The following is a 22,580-nucleotide window of genomic DNA, read 5'->3' on the forward strand; positions in this document are numbered from 1 at the left end:
TGGTATTTTTCTGGAAATAGTTTTCAAAGCAAAAAAAGATTGAAGAATGTATATATGGTAATGTTTATAACAGACAATGAAATTTAAGCTGGCAAATAAAAGAAGTGAATAGAGTGGGTGATTTGAGCCAGGGAAAAGATAATAGAATCCACAGATATTAAAATTACATCATTTCTATGTATTTGATAGAATATAAATATGATTTTCTTATAAGTATAAACACTATCAAATGTGAATTTAAAAAAAAAATCAGGCATCCAAAAATGAAGAACTTGGAAAGTTGGATAAGAACTTCTATGGATTACAAAACAATAGCAATCATGGTGCTTTAAGAAACAGATCATGACAACACATAATAGCCAAGGAAGAGTCTTCTAAGAGGGAATTTCCCCTCAGTAAACTCAACTACTTGATATATGACTGAACATAGTTATTACTGAAGATCTGTGTTTAATATATTTTATTTAAAGTTATTATTTGTTAATCCATGAGTCAAAAATAATGATGGGATAACTGTGCTAAAGTACTTTTCATTACTATGTATTCAATTTTACAAATTAATTTTCATGTAGCTAGCATTTTTTTATACATTTGTTTTTGCTTCATGCTTAAAATTGACAATACAAATTTAGCAAATGTATTTTTTGCAAGTTCTTTACTAAAAGGTTTACTGAAATATTTTCAGATATCTGTGTCTAATTGTCTACTTGTAAAGCAATTCATTCAAATTTATTTCATTTTGTTCTTAAACTTACTGTCTTCCACTAAAATATTTCATAAATAAATCAAAGTTACATTTACTAGGAAATTTGTTACTTTTTTAAGTCTATGGATATTCACTGAAATCTACATCTTTCTTTGTTGCTATATTATTTTATATTTTCCTCAATAGTATAGATTCTTTCAAAAGATAAAGTAAATAATACATGAAACCTAAAACAGAATATGGCATTCACAAGAAAAGGTAATATTATTTTCTGTTATAAAGACAAAGAAAACTAACTTTCAGTATGTAAATAATTATTTTCCCAGAATAATCATGGTAAAATCATTAACTAATATATTATCCTATGAAAAAGATAATAGTTTCCTTCTGCTAGAAATACTTATGCATATTTTAAAATAGCCATTCATTAATAAATATTTTAAAAAAAGAAAAATAATATTTTATTTTTTAATTGTTTCCTAGAATTTCCTCAGAAATGTTTTGTTTTTTTAATTACATGTTGGACTTATGACTAGCCATCTTACATACTTTTTATTTGAAGTGTGAGCTGGAAAAGAAATTTCAGAAAGTTGTAAATGATTGAAAACCCACTTCTCAACAAGATCAGAAGCATCCCAGGAAGATTTCCAATATGTCTAATTATATTCTACCATCTACATCAGATGAGGAAAAGAAGTATCCATTTGCCTACTGCCCAGCAGGGATCTACAATACTGCTCTCAGAGCACTACAATGAAAAAATGCATTAGGATGATTTTTAAAATGTCACTCAAATATAAAATCCTTCAAAAAAGCCCATTATCTGTGGAAAGACAAAAAAAATACAGGCATTAAAATCTACAGGTGCCAGAAGCAAGCTCTTTAGCATTCTTCTCTACAATCAGAAACTTTTCTTTTTCCAATGTAAAGACATTACCACAGTAATCTTAGCTTTTCTTATAATTGAGTTGTACAGATGAGCTATATGGAAGGAAATGGCAAACACATTGCCTCATAGCTTAAATTATTATAAAATCATAAACTGAAGAATTAGTAAATATCTGAATTTAAAAAGGGATTAGCATGGAAATAAACAGTATATCTTAAAATATATGATTATCTACTGACTCAAGAGAAAGATGTACAGAATAGTGAAATGTTGAAGGAGATTTATTTTATCCATCATGGAACTGAAAAATGAATCAAGTTACCTAAAGTCACAGAGTAGGTAAATGGCAAATCCAGAAACTGAAATAAAGAATCACTGTTGCAACTACCATAATTTCAATGAAATAAATCATTTTATTTGAAATGGGGATACAATTCAAATATATTTGAAATTCATGAGCTATACAAACAAATTATTTTATATATCTTATTCTATGTATAGCTGTATTGGATATCTACATCACATTAATTTCAGTATTGGTGTGTATTTTCATGTGTGTGTGGGGGTTGTGATGAAAGAAATATAGTAAGTTTAAAGGTAGAGGTTCTCCACAGAGTGCCCACACAAGAGCAATTTTGGGGAGTTTCAAAATAAAGCTGTCTAATCACTATCAGAGATGCTGTAAGAATACTTAGGAACTGGTGCAGTTCCTGGTCACAGCAAACACCCTCTTCCAAAACACAAGAGACTACTCTACACATGGACATCACCAGATGGTTAATACTGAATTCAGATTAATTATATTCTTGGCAGATGAAGATGGATAAGCTTTATACAGTGAGCAAAAACAAGACTGGGACCTGACTGTGGCTCAGATCATGAACTCCTTATTGAAAAATTCAGACTTAAATTGAAGAAAGTAGGGAAAAGCCACTAGATCATTCACATATGACCTAACACAAATCCCTTATGATCATACACTGGAAGTGACAAATAGATTCCAGGAATTAGATCTGATAGACAGACTGCCTGAAGAACTATGGATGGAGGTTCATGACATTGCAAGGAGGCAGTGATCAAAACAATCCCCAAGAAAAAGAAATAGAAAAAGGCAAAGTGGTTGTCTGAGGAGGTCTTACAAAGAGCTGAGAAAAGAGAAGAAAAAGGCAAAGGAGAAAAGGAAAGATATACCCATTTGAATGCAGAGTTCCAAAGAATAGCAAGGAGAGATAAGAAAGCCTTCCTCAGTGACCAATGCAAAGAAATAGAGGAAAACAATAGAATGGTAAAGACTAGAGATTTCTTCAAGGAAATTAGAGATACCAAGGGAACATTTGATGCTAAGATGGGTAAAATGAAGGACAGAAATGGTATGGACCTAACAGAAGCAGAAGATACTAAGAAGAGGTGGTAAGAACACCCACACTTCAGTTCAGTTCAGTCGCTCAATCGTGTCTGGCCCTTTGCGACACCATGAATCACAGCACGCCAGGCCTCCCTGCCCATCACAAACTACCGGAATTCACCCAGACTCACGTCCATCGAGTCAGTGATGCCATCCAGCCATCTCATCCTCTGTCGTCCCCTTCTCCTCCTGCCCCCAATCCCTCCCAGCATCAGAGTCTTTTCCAATGAGTCAACTCTTCGCATGAGGTGGCCAAAGTACTGGAGTTTCAGCTTTAGCATCATTCCTTCCAAAGAAATCCCAGGGCTGATCTCCTTCAGAATGGACTGGTTGGATCTCCTTGCAGTCCAAGGGACTCTCAAGAGTCTTCTCCAACACCACAGTTCAAAAGCATCAATTCTTCGGCACTCAGCCTTCTTCACAGTCCAACTCTCACATCCATACATGACCACAGGAAAAACCATAGCCTTGACTAGACGAACCTTTGTTGGCAAAGTAATGTCTCTGCTTTTGAATATGCTATCTAGGTTGGTCATAACTTTCCTTCCAAGGACTAAGCGTCTTTTAATTTCATGGCTGCAGTAACCATCTGCAGTGATTTTGGAGCCCCCAAAAATAAAGTCTGACACTGTTTCCACTGTTTCCCCATGTATTTCCCATGAAGTGATAGGACCGGATGCCATGATCTTCGTTTTCTGAATGTTGAGCTTTAAGCCAACTTTTTCACTCTCCACTTTCACTTTCATCAAGAGGCTTTTGAGTTTCTCTTCACTTTCTGCCTTAAGGGTGGTGTCATCTGCATATCTGAGGTTATTGATATTTCTCCCAGCAATCTTGATTCCAGTTTGTGTTTCTTCCAGTCCAGCGTTTCTCATGATGTACTCTGCATATAAGTTACATAAACAGGGTGACAACATACAGCCTTGACGTACTCCTTTTCCTATTCGAAACCAGTCTGTTGTTCCATGTCCAATTCTAACTGTTGCTTCCTGACCTGCATACAAATTTCTCAAGAGGCAGATCAGGTGGTATGGTATTCCCATCTCTTTCAGAATTTTCCACAGTTGATTGTGATCCACACAGTCAAAGGCTTTGGCACAGTCAATAAAGCAGAAATCGATGTTTTTCTGGAACTCTCTTGCTTTTTCCATGATCCAGCAGATGTTGGCAATTTGATCTCTGGTTCCTCTGCCTTTTCTAAAACCAGCTTGAACATCAGGAAGTTCACGGTTCACATATTGCTGAAGCCTGGCTTGGAGAATTTTGAGCATTACTTTACTAGCGTGTGAGATGAGTGCAATTGTTTGGTAGTTTGAGCATTCTTTGGCATTGCCTTTCTTTGGGATTGGGATGAAAACTGACCTTTTCCAGTTGTGGCCACTGCTGAGGTTTCCAAATTTGCTGGCATATTGAGCACAGCACTTTCACAGCATCATCTTTCAGGACTTGAAATAGCTCAACTGGAATTCCGTCACCTCACAAGAACTATACAAAAAAGATCTTCATGACCCAGATAACCACCATGGTGTGATCACTCACCTAGAGCCAGACATCCTGGAGTGTGCAGTCAAGTGAAGAAGCATCACTATGAACAAAGCTAGTGGAGGTGATAGAATTCCAGATGAATTATTTCAAATCCTAAAAGATGATGCTGTTAAACTGCTGAACCCAATATGCCAGGAAATTTGGAAACCTCAACAGTGGCCATAGGATTGGAAAAGGTCAGTTTTCATTCCAATCTCAAAGAAATGAAAGTGAAGTCACTCAGTCGTGTCCAACTCTTTGCCACCCCTTGGACTATAGCCTACCAAGCTCTACCATCCATGTGATTTTCCAGGCAAGAGCAGTGGAGTGGGTTTCCATTTCCTTCTTTAGAGGGTCTTTCCAACCCAGGGATCGAATCCAGGTCTCCCACATTGTAGGCAAATGCTTTTACCATCTAAGCCACCAGGGAAGTCCAAAGAAAGGCAATGCCAAAGAATGTTCAAACTACTGCAGAAATGCACTCATCTCACACACTAGCAAAGTAATGCTCAAAATTCTCCAAGCAAGGCTTCAACAGTACATGAACTGAGAACTTCCAGATATTCCAGCTGGTTTTAGAAAAGGCAGAGGAAACAGAGATCAAATTGTCAACATCCACTGGAACATCGAAAAAGCAAGAGAATTCCAGAAAAAACATCTACTTCTGCCTCACTGGCTATGCTAAAGCCTTTGACTGTGTGGATCACAACAAATTATGGAAGATTCTTCTAGAGATGGGAATACCAGACCACCTTACCTGCCTCCTGAGAAACCTGTATGCAGGTTAAGAACCAACAGTTTAAACCTGACATGGAACAATGGACTGGTTTCAAACTGGGAAAGGAGTACAACGACAAGGCTGTATATTGTCACCGTGCTTATATGCAGAATACATCACGAGAAATGTCAGGCTGGATGAAGCACAAGCTGGAATCAAGATTGCCGGGAGAAATATGAATAACCTCAGATGCAGATGACACCACCCTTATGGCAGAAAGCAAAGAGGGACCAAAGAGCCTCTTGATGAAGCTGAAAGAGGAGAGTGGAGAAAGCTGGCTTAAAATTCAACAGTCAGAAAACAAAAATGGCATCCAATCCCATCACTTTATGGAAAAGAGATGGAGAAACAATGGAAACAGTGACAGACTTTATTTTCTTGGGCTCCAAAATCATTGCAGATGATTTTATCTGCATGAAATTAAAAGACACTTCCTCCTTGGAAGAAAATTCAAAACAAACCTAGACAGCATATTAAAAACCAAAACATCACTTTGCTAAAAGTCCATATAGTCAAAGCTATAATTTTTCCAGTAGTCAGATGTGGATGTGGGAGTTGGACTATAAAGAAGGCTGAGCACCAAAGAATTGATGCTTTTGAACTGTGGGGTTGCAGAAGATTCTTGAAAGTCCCTTGGATTGCAAAGGAATCAAACCAGTCAACCCTAAAGGGAATCATTCCTGAATATGTATTGGAAGGACTGATGTTGAAGCTAAAGCTCCAATACTTTGGACACCCGATGTGAAGAGCTGACTCATTAGAAAAGACCTGAATGCGGGCAAGATTGAAGGCAGAAAGGGAAGAGGATAACAGAGAACGATATGGTTGGATGGTATCAATGACTCAATGGACATGAGTTTGAGTAATCATTGGGTGATGGTGAAGTATAGGGAAGCCTGGCGAGCTGCAGTCCATGAGGCTACAAAGAGTCAGACATGGCACAGTTCAAAGTCTGGAAGAAAGACTTAGACATTTTCCAGAGAGAAAAGCTCAGACAGGTACACATGTATACATCTCTTTATGTGATTCTGATGTACAACCTTGGTTCAGTACCTCTCACCCTTTCCCCCAATTATTAACGCAAATTCAAATATCACAACAAGGAAGAATATCAGGGTAAAAAATATTATTTAAGATTTTCTTATATAATGTAATGTCAAATGAAAGAATTTTCTTTTAGACATTGATAATCATACAAACTATGATACAGAAATTCATGGGAATGGAATTATGTCACTGGAATTGAACACATTTCATTATCTATAATCCCTGATTCTTGGAAAGTCTCTGCAATTTTGTAACTTCCATTCACTCTTTTGTCATACAGGCACTTACAGTAAGCAATATGTCTAATTCAACTGGACATGGCTGTCTTTAAAATATTTGAACAACCATATCATGATTGTTCTTTTCAATTATTTAGTAAAACATATTTGCTGGTTTTATCTGTCCCTAGTTGTTGTTATTGTTGCTTTTTATCAGTCTTAACATCAGGCACTAAGAATTGCCTATAATTACACACTAGAATGCATCTTCAGGATTTGGTAAAGAAGTATAAATAAAATTCCTTATAAAAATATTGGTGCAAAAATTTTGCAAAGTATAATTACTTACAAAGGTACATTAAAATATTTATGAACTGTCTTTTATTATTAAAGATGATGCTATAAATATGTCACCATATTTCAGTTTTTCATTTCACTGCAGGTTTTATAATAAAGTGCAGCTATTTGAAACACTGCTCTCTTTCTTAAATCAGTAACTGTGGATTTGGCAGTCTCATTTTGTAAATTCTATTTAAAGAGATAAAAGAAGTTGAAAATCTTAAGTTGTTTTCTATAATATAAAGGTGTTGCAAATTACACCATTAACTTTTTTAAAGTTTCTTTTAAAATCAGTATAAGCAGTTTTCATCAGCCTAAACAAATTTAAAGGAGGTATTCTGAAGATGATATACTTTCCAAAATGCACCAATGCAGAGGCCTGTCAGAAGAATAAGCAGAACTAAGTCTGTGATAGCACAGAAAAATATGCCAAAGCTATGTCTGGAGGCTGTAGAAGTCCACTTATATACTTCAAATTTCTATTTTGATATGAAATTTCACATTTCAAAATTGCATATTCATAAGTGAAACACTGCTAATTTTAAATATGCCTTGATTCCTCTCCTGAACAGTATGCACTATGAGGCAGAAAACATTTGTTTTACACTGCTGTATTCTTTGTGCATAGGACAGCACATGGAAACATAGAAGCCCTCAATAAAAGATGCTGATGGTTGTTAAATGAACTTGGGCAAATGGAACAGGAAACATTAGCAATGGAAATTTCTCTTAGTTTAAAGATTATTTTCTGTTTACATTTTATTAAATGTAATTTTCAAGAAATCATATTTGCTTTAGAATGAAAAAAATGAGGAAATACAAAAAGGCTAATGTAACCTTCATATTTTATATAAATAAAAAATTAAGAATTTTTAGTAGAGACTTTCATATAATGTGAAAAACTCACTCCATTATCCTTTGCCCTCCATTAAAAGTGGTTTATATAAATAAATCATTTAAAACCATTCTAGAAGTTTCCTTAGGTCCAAAGATGTACCCACTCAAAAAATAATATCCTAGAGCATGAAATAATAATGAACACAATAGTAAAATTATCAACGTCTTTATGCTAATAATTTAATTTGTTATAAAATTTAAAACATATTATTCAAGTGGTTGTATCAAAGAACTGTCTCTCTTTATGGTTTCTAGAAATCCCTTTTGTCTTGGTATTTTATTCTGCAAGAACATTTGAAACATGGCACAAATAGTGCTTCAATTCATGGAGAAAAATGCTTGCCACTTCTCTACAATCAAAATAGAAACACTTTGGTACAACTATGACTTCTGCATATACCTATAAAGATAACTGTTAAAGTGTACTTTTTATACTTTGTATTAAGTTTCTTTTTAATCTTTTTTTTTTCAATTTTATTTTATTTTTAAACTTTACATAACTGTATTAGATTTGCCAAATATCAAAATGAATCTGCCACAGGTATACATGTGTTCCCCATCCTGAACCCTCCTCCCTCCTCCCTCCCCATTCCATCCCTCTGGGTCGTCCCAGTGCACCAGCCCCAAGCATCCAGTATCGTGCATCGAACCTGGACTGGCAACTCATTTCATACATGATATTTTACATGTTTCAATGCCATTCTCCCCAATCTTCCCACCCTCTCCCTCTCCCACAGAGTCCATAAGACTGTTCTATACATCAGTGTCTCTTTTGCTGTCTCGTACACAGGGTTATTGTTACCATCTTTCTAAATTCCATATATATGCGTTAGTATACTGTATTGGTGTTTTTCTTTCTGGCTTACTTCACTCTGTATAATAGGCTCCAGTTTCATCCACCTCATTAGAACTGATTCAAATGTATTCTTTTTAATGGCTGAATAATACTCCATTGTGTATATGTACCACAGCTTTCTTATCCATTCATCTGCTGATGGACATCGAGGTTGCTTCCATGTCCTGGCTATTATAAACAGTGCTGCGATCACTTTAAATACATCTATTTATTTGAAGGAATAGAAAGCAATCTGGACAGGAAGAACTGAAGTTAACAGTGAATCAGTAAGTAGGGTTGTGTTCTTTGACACAGAAAAAAACCACAGTTTTCAAATAAATGCAAAAGAACAGATAATCCTATTATTTTAATCACAAAGTTTGAGCTGATCTAAACTCAGGCTATGACCAACCAGCATTTTATATTTTACTTCAGCAAGATAAAAATAGGCTATTTTTGAAGTTAAATCACTATTTTTTTTTCTAATTTAAAACAAATTTAAATTTATTTTGGCCATATTTTCAGGCATGTGAGATCTTAGGTCCTGACCAGGGATCAAACACACACCCTGCATTGGAAGCCCAGAGTCTTAACTACCAGTCAGGGAAGTTCCACTATACTTTATTTATTGAGTTGATTGGCATCATTTTGAAGGATCATTTGGTGTTAAGGACTGAAAGTAAATGAGTTTTTGCTACTATGATTTGTGAACTTTTTACCTATTAATTAATAATATAGTATATTTATTTACTGGAGGGAAGTGCTTGACCTCACAAATAGAAATATCTCCCCAAGGCAGGGATCAAACCCAGGTCTCCCAAATTGCAGGCAGATTCTTTACCAGCTGAGACACAAGGGAAGCCCAAAAATACTGGAGTGGGTAGCTTATCCCTTCTCCAGCAGATCTTCCCAACCCAGGAATAGAACTGGGGTCTCCTGTATTGCATGCGAATTCTTCACCAACTGAGCTATGCTGCTGCCGCTGCTAAGTCACTTAAGTCGTGTCCAACTCTGTGCAACCCCATAGACGGCAGCCCACCAGGCTCCCCCGTCCCTGGGATTCTCCAGGCAAGAACACTGGAGTGGGTTGCCATTTCCTTCTCCAATGCATGAAAGTGAAAAGTGAAAGTGAAGTCAGTCAGTCGTGTCCGACTCCTAGCGACCATGGACTGCAGCCTACCAGGCTCCTCCATCCATGGAATTTTCCAGGTGAGAGTACTGGAGTGGGGTGCCATTGCCTTCTCCAACTGAGCTATAAGGGAAGCAAATTAAATGAGTTTTTGCTACTAAGATTTGTGAACTTTCTACCCATTAATTAACAATGTAGCATATTTATTTACTGGAGGGAAGTGCTTGACCTCACAAATAGAAGAAAGGCAAATAGGGTTTGTTCTCAAAATTTTATAGCCAAACTTTGTATCATGTTAATTTGATGCTTAAAACTATGGTGTGTGTACCAGTGAAGGTGTACATGCTAAGTTTAGGGCTCATTTGAAACAAATTTTACTTTATAGTTTCATATTTACTTTGATGTACATTTTAAAATGTAACATCTTTTTGCTTATAATTAAAATAAAAACCTAATTTAATTTAAAGAAAAATATTAAGTGTATGACAGTCCAGGCAGCACAAAAATACGGAAAAGAAATGAAACTGATCGTCAAATGACTGAAGTTTGAGAAATTCTGCTTTAAAACAGAATTCACAGCTATACATTTCAAGTACTTCTTACTCAGTGTGCTGCTGCTAAGTCACTTCAGTTGTGTCCGACTCTGCGACCCCAGAGATGGCAGCTCACCAGGCTCTTCTGTCCCTGGGATTCTCCAGGCAAGAACACTGGGGTGGGTTACCATTTCCTTCTCCAATGCATTAGAGGGAAAAGTGAAAGTGAAGTCACTCATACTAAATGTAGAGTGGGCTTAATTTCCAGTAGAGGCAGCAGAAGACATGTCTGACTCAATGAAGCTGAATTCAGGCAAACTCCGGGAGATGGCGGAGGACAAATTACAGACCAGGTTTGATTCCTTAGAGTAATCTGAGAATCTATCCTCATCTAGCATTGGAAGTAAGGCTCTGGTTACTTGATTATTTTTTAAGGCTAAAATAAGTGAATATAATGAGTCTCTCATTATTGGTATGTATATAAGAAAATACCTATTAAATGAAAAATGAGAGTTATATTTGAGAAGAGACATATCAGAAAATTTATAAAAAATAATGAACGTATTAGGAATATGAAGGTATAATTAATAAAGGCTTACAAACATGATCATTGTTGAGTGATCTTCTCCAAAGAAATGTACTAAATTGTCAAAAGAACTATCCACAGTTTTATATATCTAATTTTTGGACAATTTTAAAGGATGTTACAGAAATAAAACTCCTTTCAGATTTGGCAATATACCATAGTAATACCTATGTTTCTTTGTTAAGAAAATATTAAAGCAAACTCTATACCATTTTTCTGGGTTGCCAGAAGAATGCAAATGTCATTCACATTTTAGAAATTTGATTTTCAACTTGCATATATAAAATAAGTATATCAAAATAGTATAACTATTGCCAAAAGAGATATACTGTCTAAAAGATGCCATCATGAGGAAAAAATGAGACAAAGAAAGCTGATGTACAGGAATATATTCTTTCTAAAGATAAATAGTAAATGGCCAGGGAGAAGCCTGTTATGTCGATTTATGGAGTTACCATGTTGTAAAAATTACAAGATAAGTTGGAAGAATAGAAAGCATATTTTGGATAAACTGACTTCACAATTTTCTGCTATCAATGTTGTTAAGTCAAAGGTACTTATATTTTGGAAATCATTTCCTTCTATGTCAATTGACTTAAATTAATGAAAGAGGTTTAAAGGAGGTTGCTCTTTAACACTGAGAAAGAAAAGAGACAAATAAGTTTAATCTTACCATTTTTACATGTGTGAAAATGCCAATTCAATTAACATAAATTATATAAAAGCAGAAATCTACTGTCTAATGCACAAAGAAAATATGAAAGAATTAAGAGTTAAATGACAGCCAGGATATTGAGAATTTAAATTATTTTCATTTTCATAGTACAAGGTAGAGGAATTGAAATTGCAATAAGGTATTTTATGGATTCAGTGTATACCAAAAGTTTGTATGTAGGAAAACTTAAAAAATTAAAATTTTGTGTCTTAATGAGAAACATCTTTAATATTAAAATTTGACATTTTTCTTTTATGAATTTATTTTTAGGTTGACTGTGATAGTTGTCTTTTCAAAAAATACCTCATTCTTGCATTTCTACAAGTTACTTGGTGAATTGGAGACCAATATGAGATTTAATTATATACAAAACACTGCAAATACAATGCTTTTGAAAATCACTGTATATTAAATTGCTGTTACCTTATCACCTTCAGAAAAAGTGATGCCATCCACTGCTCTCTTCCAGGTGATTGCTGGAATAGGCTCCCCTTCTGCTTCACATATGAGTGTGACTTGACCATTCTCATATGTAGTCTCATTTTTAAGCTGTATTATGTGAGGCTGTACTGTAAAAAATATATACATTACTCAATCTGTATTAAAAGAAAATATTATTATTCATAGTGGGCATTTGAGTACACAATAGCCTAGTATTGCATTATTAACGTTTCCGTGGTTACAGTATCATGCTTGCTTTATAAGAGTGCCAGTACAGCTGCAAATTATAGGAGAAATAGCTTCAAAAATAATGTTCATAGATTATGATTATAAAAATAATTTGAAGTGGCTTAGAAACCAATAGACAAAAATAATTCTTTTCAAGATTTTGCCAATTAAAGCTATTTAATTTTTTTCCTCTTAAAGGTACAAAATTAAAATATCCTCTTAAAACCACAAGTCTACTACGTATGTGTGTCTGTATATGACATTTGCTTTTGTAGTGATTATCTCTTAAACTTTAAAAACAATTTCACAAAAGGGGGGGAAATAGTGACTGTACCTGAATATACCGTAACTATATGTACAATACTTAAAATACTTAACAAGTAAATATATATACATACTATTTATCTTTATTATTATGGTTGATTTATTTTGTCCCTAGATTGCCTTAATATTATTAGACATAATTGATAATTATCTCTTTATAGTTAGGACAGCTATAAAACCAAACCATCATGTCTACTAATTTAAATTATATTAATATTAAAAACATGTCCCTTAACAAATTTACATATGCCAAAGAGCTTTAAAATTTTAAACTCTGTATTGTCAGCATTTCTTAAGCTTTTATTTGTTTGAACATAAAAGTGATAAAAGTCAGCACCTGTTACTTCAGCGCAAGTAACAGGTTTTTTTTTTTTTTTAATCATTAAATGTAATCAATTATGAAATATATGTCGGAGATGGCAATGGCACCCCACTCCAGTACTCTCGCCTGGAAAATCCCATGGGCGGAGGAGCCTGGTGGGCTGCAGTCCATGGGGTTGCTTAGAGTCGGACACGACTGAGAGACTTCACTTTCACTTTTCACTTTCATGCATTGGAGAAGGAAATGGCAACCCACTCCAGTGTTCTTGCCTGGAGAATCCCAGGGACGGGGGAGCCTGGTGGGCTGCTGTCTAAGGGGTCGCACAGAGTCGGACACGACTGAAGTGACTTAGCAGTAGCAGCAGTATGAAATATATGTATGTTGTTCTTAATCTTAGAAAATTAAATTCCTGATATCAGAAACAGGACATATATAATTTTTTAAATTCAATGTTTATTCCATTTACTTTAATGATTTTGGCTTTATTTCCTTATATATGCACGATTTTGTATCAAACACAATATGAATCTGTTCACTGTTACTATGCGAAGTAATTACAACAGTCAAGTAGCATATCATTTTTCATTAATTATTTTCTATTTAAAAGGCAAAAAAATATTAGAAATCTTTTGCCTTTGTTCTTACTCAGTGTCACTTAAATTTTAAAAATTAACTAAACAGTATTTCATATAAGCTCATTGAGATCGATTAAGATTATCCTTTGAAAATATCTCAAAGTCTATCATTTCTAATTATGTAGTTTATACTAAGTCATATTTAGCATTGTACATTTTAAAAAGAACATTTTCTTAAATGGGAAATACTACTTGAATAAATTATATGATTTTTATAATTTCTAATAATTTTGAGAATTATTAGAAATAATGTATTTACTCTTATTCTATATGAACAATTTTCTCCAGGTTCATAGCTTTGCTGATTTCTCATCATTAAAGATATTTGTGTAATCACATCTAAGCATGACCCTTCTGAGCAACTTTCCAACATCATGATCTCCAAAATAATAGTCCTTTTTAGATTGATCTAGTTTCACATTCTTCTTAGAACATCTTATTATTCTAATTTTATTTAAAGTAAAGTATATTCTTTACTGTCTGCCCTACCTAACTAGAATATAGGCTTTATGAAAATCTCCCTGGTACAGGAAATATTTCTATTACAGCTATTCAAGGACCAACTGGCCAAGGGTGTGTCCACAGGTGTACACCATTCATTTTTTGGTCTAAACAGTATTGCTGCATCTGTCAAATGCAAAAACTGGTCCCTCTACTCTTCAAAGTATTCCTTCGTTCCTGCCCCTCTCATTGTTGGGAAAATATTGTGATAACAAAATTGCTAAAAATGGAGAAAACACACTAAATATCAGTAATGCATATAATTCTTCGTGTTTGTGTTTTAAAGAGAATAATCATATTCTAAATATCCACCACCAAAATCTTTTCCTCTTACAAATATAACAGAAGCTAAATCAATAATTAAAAACAAATACACTGATTTTTGTACCTTCTATAAGTTCCATAAAGAAATGAATATGGCTCTAATGTGGAAATTATTTATATTGCATGTCCTTTTAATAAAATGAAAAGGGAATATTTAATCATGGTTACAGGTCAATGTTCCTAATTACAGCCTTTTGAATGAACTCTCGAAGTATATTAAAAGTAAAACTGAACCCAGCGTGTGTTATTTAAACATTTATGAAGAACAACCCAAGATATAATAGATTTCATTATGTATAATTTTAATGAATTTTCCTCTAGCCTCTGCTACGAGTTCATCAAATATTTTATAAAACTTTACATTGTAAGCTCATATAATTCTTAAATAAATCTATCTGGTAGCTGCAATTTTAAAATATATTTTAGAGATGAGAAAACTAAAACATAGGTTTAGAAATTAATTTAATTATAAGTAGCTCATATAAGCGACAGAGACTTTCCCAGTTTGACTCAGACCTTCCTCTAGACATTACAGTTTCAACCACTGTGCTGTAATACTTACCAAAGACTTGGAGAAGCACCTGTTTTTCATCTTCTCCTGCCTTATTTGTGGCCTTGCAGACATAGGGGCCCCCATCACTATTGATTATGTTCCTGACAGTGAGTTCTGTATTGCTTCCTCTCAATGAGTACTTTTCATTTTCTTCAATGAACTTGCCATTCCTAAAGAAGAAAACAGAGGTTGAACTTCATAAATTTGAGTTCATTTTTCAGGAGCAGATCACACTTAGCATTTTGACCTATAATGGTCAATCACTTCATGGCTACTGTCATTGATACATAAAGCTATATTTCAATTAAACTTATACATTTATTAGCTCAAGAAAATTTAATACATAAGTAGTAACATTATACTTGAAAGTTGCTTTGACTTTAGAGGCAAGAATAACATTTGAGTTGTGTTGAAATCTTGACATGCATCTTAGGTAAAAAGCACTTTCTTTCATTTCATACTTGATTATTAGCAAAAATTAAAAAAAAATCTTTATTGTGGTGAGTCAACACTTATCTATGAAATATATTTATTTACTAGGTTACAGGGACACAATAGACTTCCCCAATGGCTCAGCGGTAAAGAATCCACTTTCAATGCAGGAGATGCACGCTCGATCCCTGCATTGGGAAGATCCCCAGGAGAAGGAAATGGCAATTAACTTTCATTCCCCTACTCTTGTCTGGGAAATCCCATGAACAGAGGAAGCTGGTGGGTTACAGTCCAAGGGGTTGCAAAGCAATCAGACATGACTTAGTGACTAACCAACAACAACAAGTATAAAAATTTAGGATCTCCCTTTAGGTGTTACTTCCTTGGTGGCTCAGACGGTAAGTAGTCTGCCTGCAATGCAGGAGACCTGGGCTTAATCCCTGAGTTGGGAAGATCCCCTGGAGAAGGAAAGGCTACCCACTCCGGTATTCTTGCCTGGAGAATCCCATGAACGGAGGAGCCTGGTAGGCTACAGTCCATTGGGTCACAAAGAGTCGGGCATGACTGAGCAACTTCACTTTAGGGGTAGGGAGATTTACCTGTCCATATGAGTTTAAATTAAAAAGGAAATGTATAAAAGGATTATTAAAATTTTTCCTAGGAAGAAACAATATTTTTCTGATATTCTAAATGATCTTTTCAGTGAATTCTAGTTCTGCTTTCTAGAAAGTACTGCCATATATCTTAAAATAATCTTTATTTTCTATGACTCAATAACATCCATGTTTCCAGTTTTTATTGACATTTCTAAATATACCACAAAATCTGCAAAAATTCACAAGTGGTGTACAACATTGGGCAAATACTAAATGGCAAATGTATACAGTGCTCTGCAATTTTATGCTTTTTCATAATTTCAGTAATCAAACATTTTCAAGTATGAATAATGACAAGATTTCAGCATTTTTGTCTAGAATTTTATGTACAGATAGGGCTTTCACCCCAATTCTTAATCTAGTCAATAAAGAAGTATTCATTTGTATCATCATTAATTAGAAGTTTTAGCAATATGTGGCTTAAGACTCACTTTCCTTCTCTTATTAACCTGGATAAATACAATTAGCCCATACATGTGCACTCTTCCTCCCATCCTCATTCACAGATGAGAGAACTAAACATTTAAGTATGATTTCCCCACCCCTCAATCCACAGATGAAAAGGCTTAGGTTTACACAGAATTATAAGCAGCATGTTAACTAAATTCTAGTGTTTTTTATGATAAAGGGATTTTTCTCTACTTTATGTGAAATACTATTCTAAATGTTTGAAATACAGCAGATGAGTGGGACAAAGCCAGTTATCTTGAAGAATTCATAATTTGACTGGCGGTAATAGAGGGTAACATAGATTCCATTAGTGCATGTATTCATAATTTTGTGTGTGTGCTGGGAGGAGTGAGGGACCTATTATAATAGAAGAAAAAGAAAAAGATGATGGCTGGAATACTCTGGGAATTTTCTTGGGGAAAATTCCATGATCCAGGCTTTAACATGAATGGGTAGGTCTTGAAGAATATAAAGCAGTCAGTTTGTAACAATTAGAGTGCTCAGGGCCGGTGCACTGGGATGACCCTGAGGGATGGGATGGAGAGGGAGGTGGAAGGGGGGTTCAGGATGGGGGACACATGCACACCCATGGCTGATTCATGTCAATGTATGGCAAAAATCACTACAATATTATAAAGTAATTACCCTCCAATTAAAATGAATAAATAAATTTTTTAAAAGAGATCATATTTTCTTAAAGAGTTCAATTTAAAAATATCATTAAAGAATAATAGTTCAGGTAATGGTTCTAATTGTGTCTCTCCCAATAAACCTATTATATAGAAAGTAGTCATTGTTATCCATAGTGCATTTCTGTAAACTGTCTATGTCTGGAAACAAACAAACAAACAAACTCCCAGTGGATTCTGAAAGATTATTTCATGGGCACATCCTCTGAAACTCTGATTGCTTCTCAAATGCCACTTTTTCAGGCAAAAGAAAGCAGGGGTAAAGATTAAGGGATAAATGGCAATGATAAAGAAGGGAGAATCATTCTACTTTTGACTGTAATGGAGTAACAAGAACCATAGTTACCCTCTCATTATAAACAACATGAACACTTGACACAGAGGTTAAATAACATTTTTCAACCTTGGTCAACAGGTAGCACATGACAGTGACCTCTGAAGACCACCAGAACTTACTACCTGAAGACAGTTTCTAAGCTGCTGTTCAAAGAAGAGGAACCCAAACAGAGCCAGACAGGGTCTCTGAAGTGTAGTGGAAGACAGAGTTCTCAGCTGGGGGAAATTAAAGTGACTAGAATTTACAGGTTTAAAAAAAAAAAAAAAAGAAGAAGAAGAAAAATGTTAGAAGAAGGCACAAGAGAGAACAGAAGAATTTGAAGAGGTTTCCCATTCAATCTTCTTAAAAAATTTTATTGGAATGTAGTTGATTTACAATGTCGTGGTACAGTGTATGCAAGTAAGGCTTCCTCAGATTAAGGAAAGAACCACTGGAATAAATAAAGCACAGTAATACCAGGAGCTCACCAAAGACCAGGAAGAATTTGCATTCCTACCATCCAGAGTAGAAAGACCTCCTAAAACACAAGGTATTAAATTGCCTCCTTACAAGAATATTGCATCAGTAATGAAGTCAAATTAATCTTATACTGAAATCTTATACTTATCTTGCTCTGTATCCATCTAAAAGAACTTAAAAGCAAATCTCAAGATCAACTTCTCCCAAGTAACTTAACTCCATCCAAAGCTAAAGTAAAAGAAAATGAAAATATCCAGCACTTGAAAATATAAAACTCTCTACCTGGCACCCGATAAAAATTGACAGGATAATAAATAGGTAGGAAAATATAAACTATAATAAGTAAAAAAAAATCAATTAGTATAAAAGATTCAGAAAAGACACAGATGATAGTAGACAAGATCATTTAAATAGCTTTTAAATACATTCTATATACTGAAGGAAGTCATACATGAGAGGAATGGAAAACAAACAAAAAAGGCCTCCAGCAAACTTACAGACATAAAAAGTAAAATGATGAAAAACACTCTGGTGGGTATATTAGACATACTAGACGTTACAAGTGGGTTCATTCTAAGGAATGCAAGGTTGTTTTAATATTTGAAAATCCATGGAATACACCAATTAGAACAGCTTACAATAAAAATCCATATGGTATTCTCAAAAGAAGAAACATTGGAGTGGAAATGAAGAAAGTGATATTTAGAGTTTCTATTTTTATTCCCATTTTAGTTTTCATGTCCCCAAGTGCTTCTGGTTCTCTTTGTGAAAAATTCTTATTTTTCTTCAATGCTTGGTCTTAAATTACCTTCTTCACTGACTTCACTCACACTTCTTGGAAATGGTATCACTATGCAACAGGCAGTCTGGATTTTCCTCTCTGTGCTGCTGCCCTAATGCTTTTCAGAATTTTTTTCACAAAAATAACGTGTATGTGAAAGTGTTAGTCACTCAGTGGTGTCCAACTCTTTGCAACCCCATGGACTGTAGCTGCCAGGCTCCTCTGTCCATGGGATAAGGATACTGGATTGGGTTGCATACCCTCCTCCAGGGGATCTTTCCGACACAGGGATCGAACCTGTGTCTCTTGTGGCTCTTGCACTGCAGGTGGATTCCTTACCGCTGAACTTCCAGGGAAGCCCAAACATTTCTATATACACAGATAAATACGTTGCCGTAAAAACGTCCCTGTGATATCAATTTTACCTCCTTTAAGAATACTATCATATATTCCAATTCTCCCACTGTATAGTATATATCCAGCAAGTAGAATACCTATTATTTTATTCCATTCAAATGATGAGACTAATGCCATATGAGAAAAAAATGGAGATGCAAAACTATGGAGTTAGGTTATCCAATTATAGTAGCCTCTGATTCATTCTAGACTGCATAATTATTATATTTTCACATACATATGAGAATTTTGAACTAATGTTAAACTTAAGAAAAAAATCTAAACCAAAAGGCAGTCTCTCCAGAAAGATAAAATAAGAATAAAATTCGAAAATGATATTTGTTCACTGTAATGAATGATCTGAGAGATTTTCCTTGCTGTGGTTAGATTTAATATTGACCGTTAAGGATACATATTAGAAATCAGAAGTCTCTGAGAAACATGATAATTATCTGGGGTGAATGTATTAATATTTGATGTGTAATCATTTTAAAAATATCAACAGTGTATCAGAAAGGAATATTGTCTACAAAGAAAATCTTAAAAAACCTGTCTGAAGAAATATCTTTTTTATTGCTACCTGCTATGTTAAATGGTTAAATAAAGATTTGAAACCTGAAGATAATATCAGTAAATGCTCAGAAAGTAATGAAAAATAGTTTTGAATTTCAATTATTCTCCTTAAAATCTTATTTAAAACCTAATCCTTCTTATGGGCACTTTTGTCAACTTGAATATATTTTTCTAATTGTTTTCTTGAAGCTATTCTATAGTATATGATTTATAACATGGTATTTATAGATTTGCTTCAGTAGTAACCTTAATTAATAGCTAATACATGTTTAAAATACTCCATTTTTAAACTTTAATTGTCTCCATTTTAACAGCGTCACAACCTAAAAGAATGGAATATTTTCATATCTGTTCGATGTTAACTGAAATCAAATAACATTTAAAAATTCAGAAAATATACAAAAGTGATTTGTAAAACAACAGATTTAGAATAGAGAATTTATTCATTTGAACTTCTTTATATAACATTAAATTTATTATAATTTAGCTCTAGAAAGTTACATTCGTCTGTCATAATACGGTATGCAAACAAAACATACAATTATGTTTGTGTGGGTTAATTGCTCAGTTGTGTCTGACTCTTTGCAATCGCATGGACTGTTGCCCATCAGGCTCCTCTGTCCATGGGATTCTCCAGGCAAGAGTACTAGAGTTGGTAATCATTCCCTTCTTCAGGGATCTTCCCGACCCAGGGATTGAACCCAGGTCTCCCACATTGCAGGACAACTCTTTACTGTCTGAGCTACCAGGGGCATACAACAGTGGCATCTTACTAGATTTCCCACTTCTGGGTACTCTCTAGTAGTAACAGTAAAATGGCTCAATCAGTCACAGGGCTCCTGGACCCATTTTAGCCAGAAACATGCCTGTTAGACAGACTGACCAGAGCTATGAAAGCAGCCTTTGACTTGTATTAAATCACTATGTTGCTCTCTTCAACAATTTAACCAACTGAACAGGAAACAAAAGCCTCATCATGTTTCAAATGAAATTCAAAAATAATGGTTTCCTTCCAGACAAAATGATAAGATTGTAAGTATTTTCTCAGAAGCCTGACCATGGATACAAGGCAAGGGAGGGTGGATACATAACCTACCTGTACCAGGAGATGGTGGGCTCAGGAGAGCCTGAGGCCCTGCAGGAAAATGTCATCTCTTCTCCTCTCTCCGCTGTGGCGTTAAAGGATTTCTGAGGCATTGTGATCAGCGGTGGCACTGAAAAACAGATGGATGTAGATTAAAGAGAGATAAAACATAGTTTACCAACACCACTGAGACTGTTTCACCATTGCCTTTTTTTTAAAGCTAAGCTTTAAAACTTGATAGCTCACCTCTGTACTTAAATCAAGAGGACTGACTTGACTGCATAGAAAAATGACTTTAAAATCACTAATCTGCCTTCTAATGTACAATAATTAGATAATTCACTGTAATGCTGTTTTACTAGTTTTAATCTATCAAATGAGACTAAAAATAAATCAGAAATTTTAGAAAAAAGTATATATATGTATTTACATTTATATATACACATGCTTTTATGAACAGTTACTTTCAAAAAGACAGACAATACCACCCTGGCTTACATCAATACTGTAATCTATTTGGAGCATAAATGGATTTCCTATTTGGGTTCTCACTGGTGTATGTAATTCTATAAGCAATCATTCACAGCTTCAAGACAGGGCTTTCAAATTAAGTGTCAAACCATAATGTTCCCTCTGATTAACCACACTTAATTTCTTTAAACAACTATAGAACTTTTTATGAAGAGAGACTGCTTAATCCATAGAGAGTATGAAATAGATTTTCATGAACAATTCAATTTTAAAATTAAGCTTCCCCAATTTCTAACTAATTACATTGCAAAAACTGTATATGTTGCACATTTTGAACTTGTTTAAACTGTTACTGAAATGCATTGTTTGCAATAAACAAATCAATGCCATCCATAACAGAAGCTAAATTTCAAAGTAAAACATAAATTTTTATTTAATGAACACTTTTATGATTTTAAATTGAATATGATGAAAAATTTCTAAAATTAACTATTTAATATGTTTGATTTTTACTATCCAAACAACATGACCAGGCAGGCATTTAAATGTGTGATGATAATTAAATATTTCTACAATAGCATTCAGGTCATCATTGATGCTACATTATTACAACTGATGACAGGGACAGGAACTGTTATATATCTTAGTAATTATGCACATTAAATCAAATTTCTGCCTTTATGAATTTAAATACAAGGTACATGACCTGACATGCTGTCTGTAAACTAACATAAAAATTACTAGCATTAAAATAAGATGGATTTTTTTTTCAGATGTTAACTCTGCATTTTAAGTCATTGAGATTTGACTTTTTGTACTCTGTTTTCTTCTCTTATAATTATGGGAGAAAACAGTTTAATCAACATGTATTGCTTTTCCTTTTGTTATTTATAAATGTAGTGGCAAGGGCACTATATTTTTATTGTAACAATAAGGATTTTTAGCCCTTAAAGAATTATCATGAAAATGAACTATTTAACACAAATTCTGTCTATAGTAAAGTATTTATGTAGATAGAAACATTTTCAAATGGAGAATCATATTTTAGTTCTTGTCCAGTTACTGTTACTAATCTAAACAATTTATTTACTCTTTATCATAACCTTCTTATCTATAAAGTCAACTGTATATGCTGGATGATATCTCATAATTAACAAATCTTAATCTCTGTGTTTTATGATATATTAACTCCATTAATGATACATTTGATCTTATTTGTAGTGCTGCTGCTGCTAGGTTGCTTCAGTCGTGTCTGATTTTGTGCTACCCCATAGACGGTAGCCCACCAGGCTCCCCCATCCCTGGGATTCTCCAGGCAAGAAT

The 22,580-nt window shown here is 34.3% G+C and overlaps 1 protein-coding gene across 2 annotated transcripts in view; it reads right to left on the reverse strand.

Annotated features, from left to right (window-relative positions):
• NCAM2 (neural cell adhesion molecule 2) overlaps window positions 1-22,580 on the reverse strand; it is a 575,454-nt gene that overhangs the window by 171,722 nt on the left and 381,152 nt on the right. For both annotated transcript variants that reach the window (XM_025282108.3, XM_025282115.2), the window contains exons 6-8: window positions 20,799-20,916; window positions 14,939-15,099; window positions 12,025-12,170 (exon numbers count right to left, since the gene is read on the reverse strand). In XM_025282108.3, the coding sequence (XP_025137893.1) occupies window positions 12,025-12,170; window positions 14,939-15,099; window positions 20,799-20,916 (425 nt within the window). The remainder of the gene's footprint in view (window positions 1-12,024; window positions 12,171-14,938; window positions 15,100-20,798; window positions 20,917-22,580) is intronic.

The sequence above is a fragment of the Bubalus bubalis genome, chromosome 1 (genome assembly GCF_019923935.1).
Source record: "Bubalus bubalis isolate 160015118507 breed Murrah chromosome 1, NDDB_SH_1, whole genome shotgun sequence".
Lineage (NCBI taxonomy): Eukaryota > Metazoa > Chordata > Mammalia > Artiodactyla > Bovidae > Bubalus > Bubalus bubalis.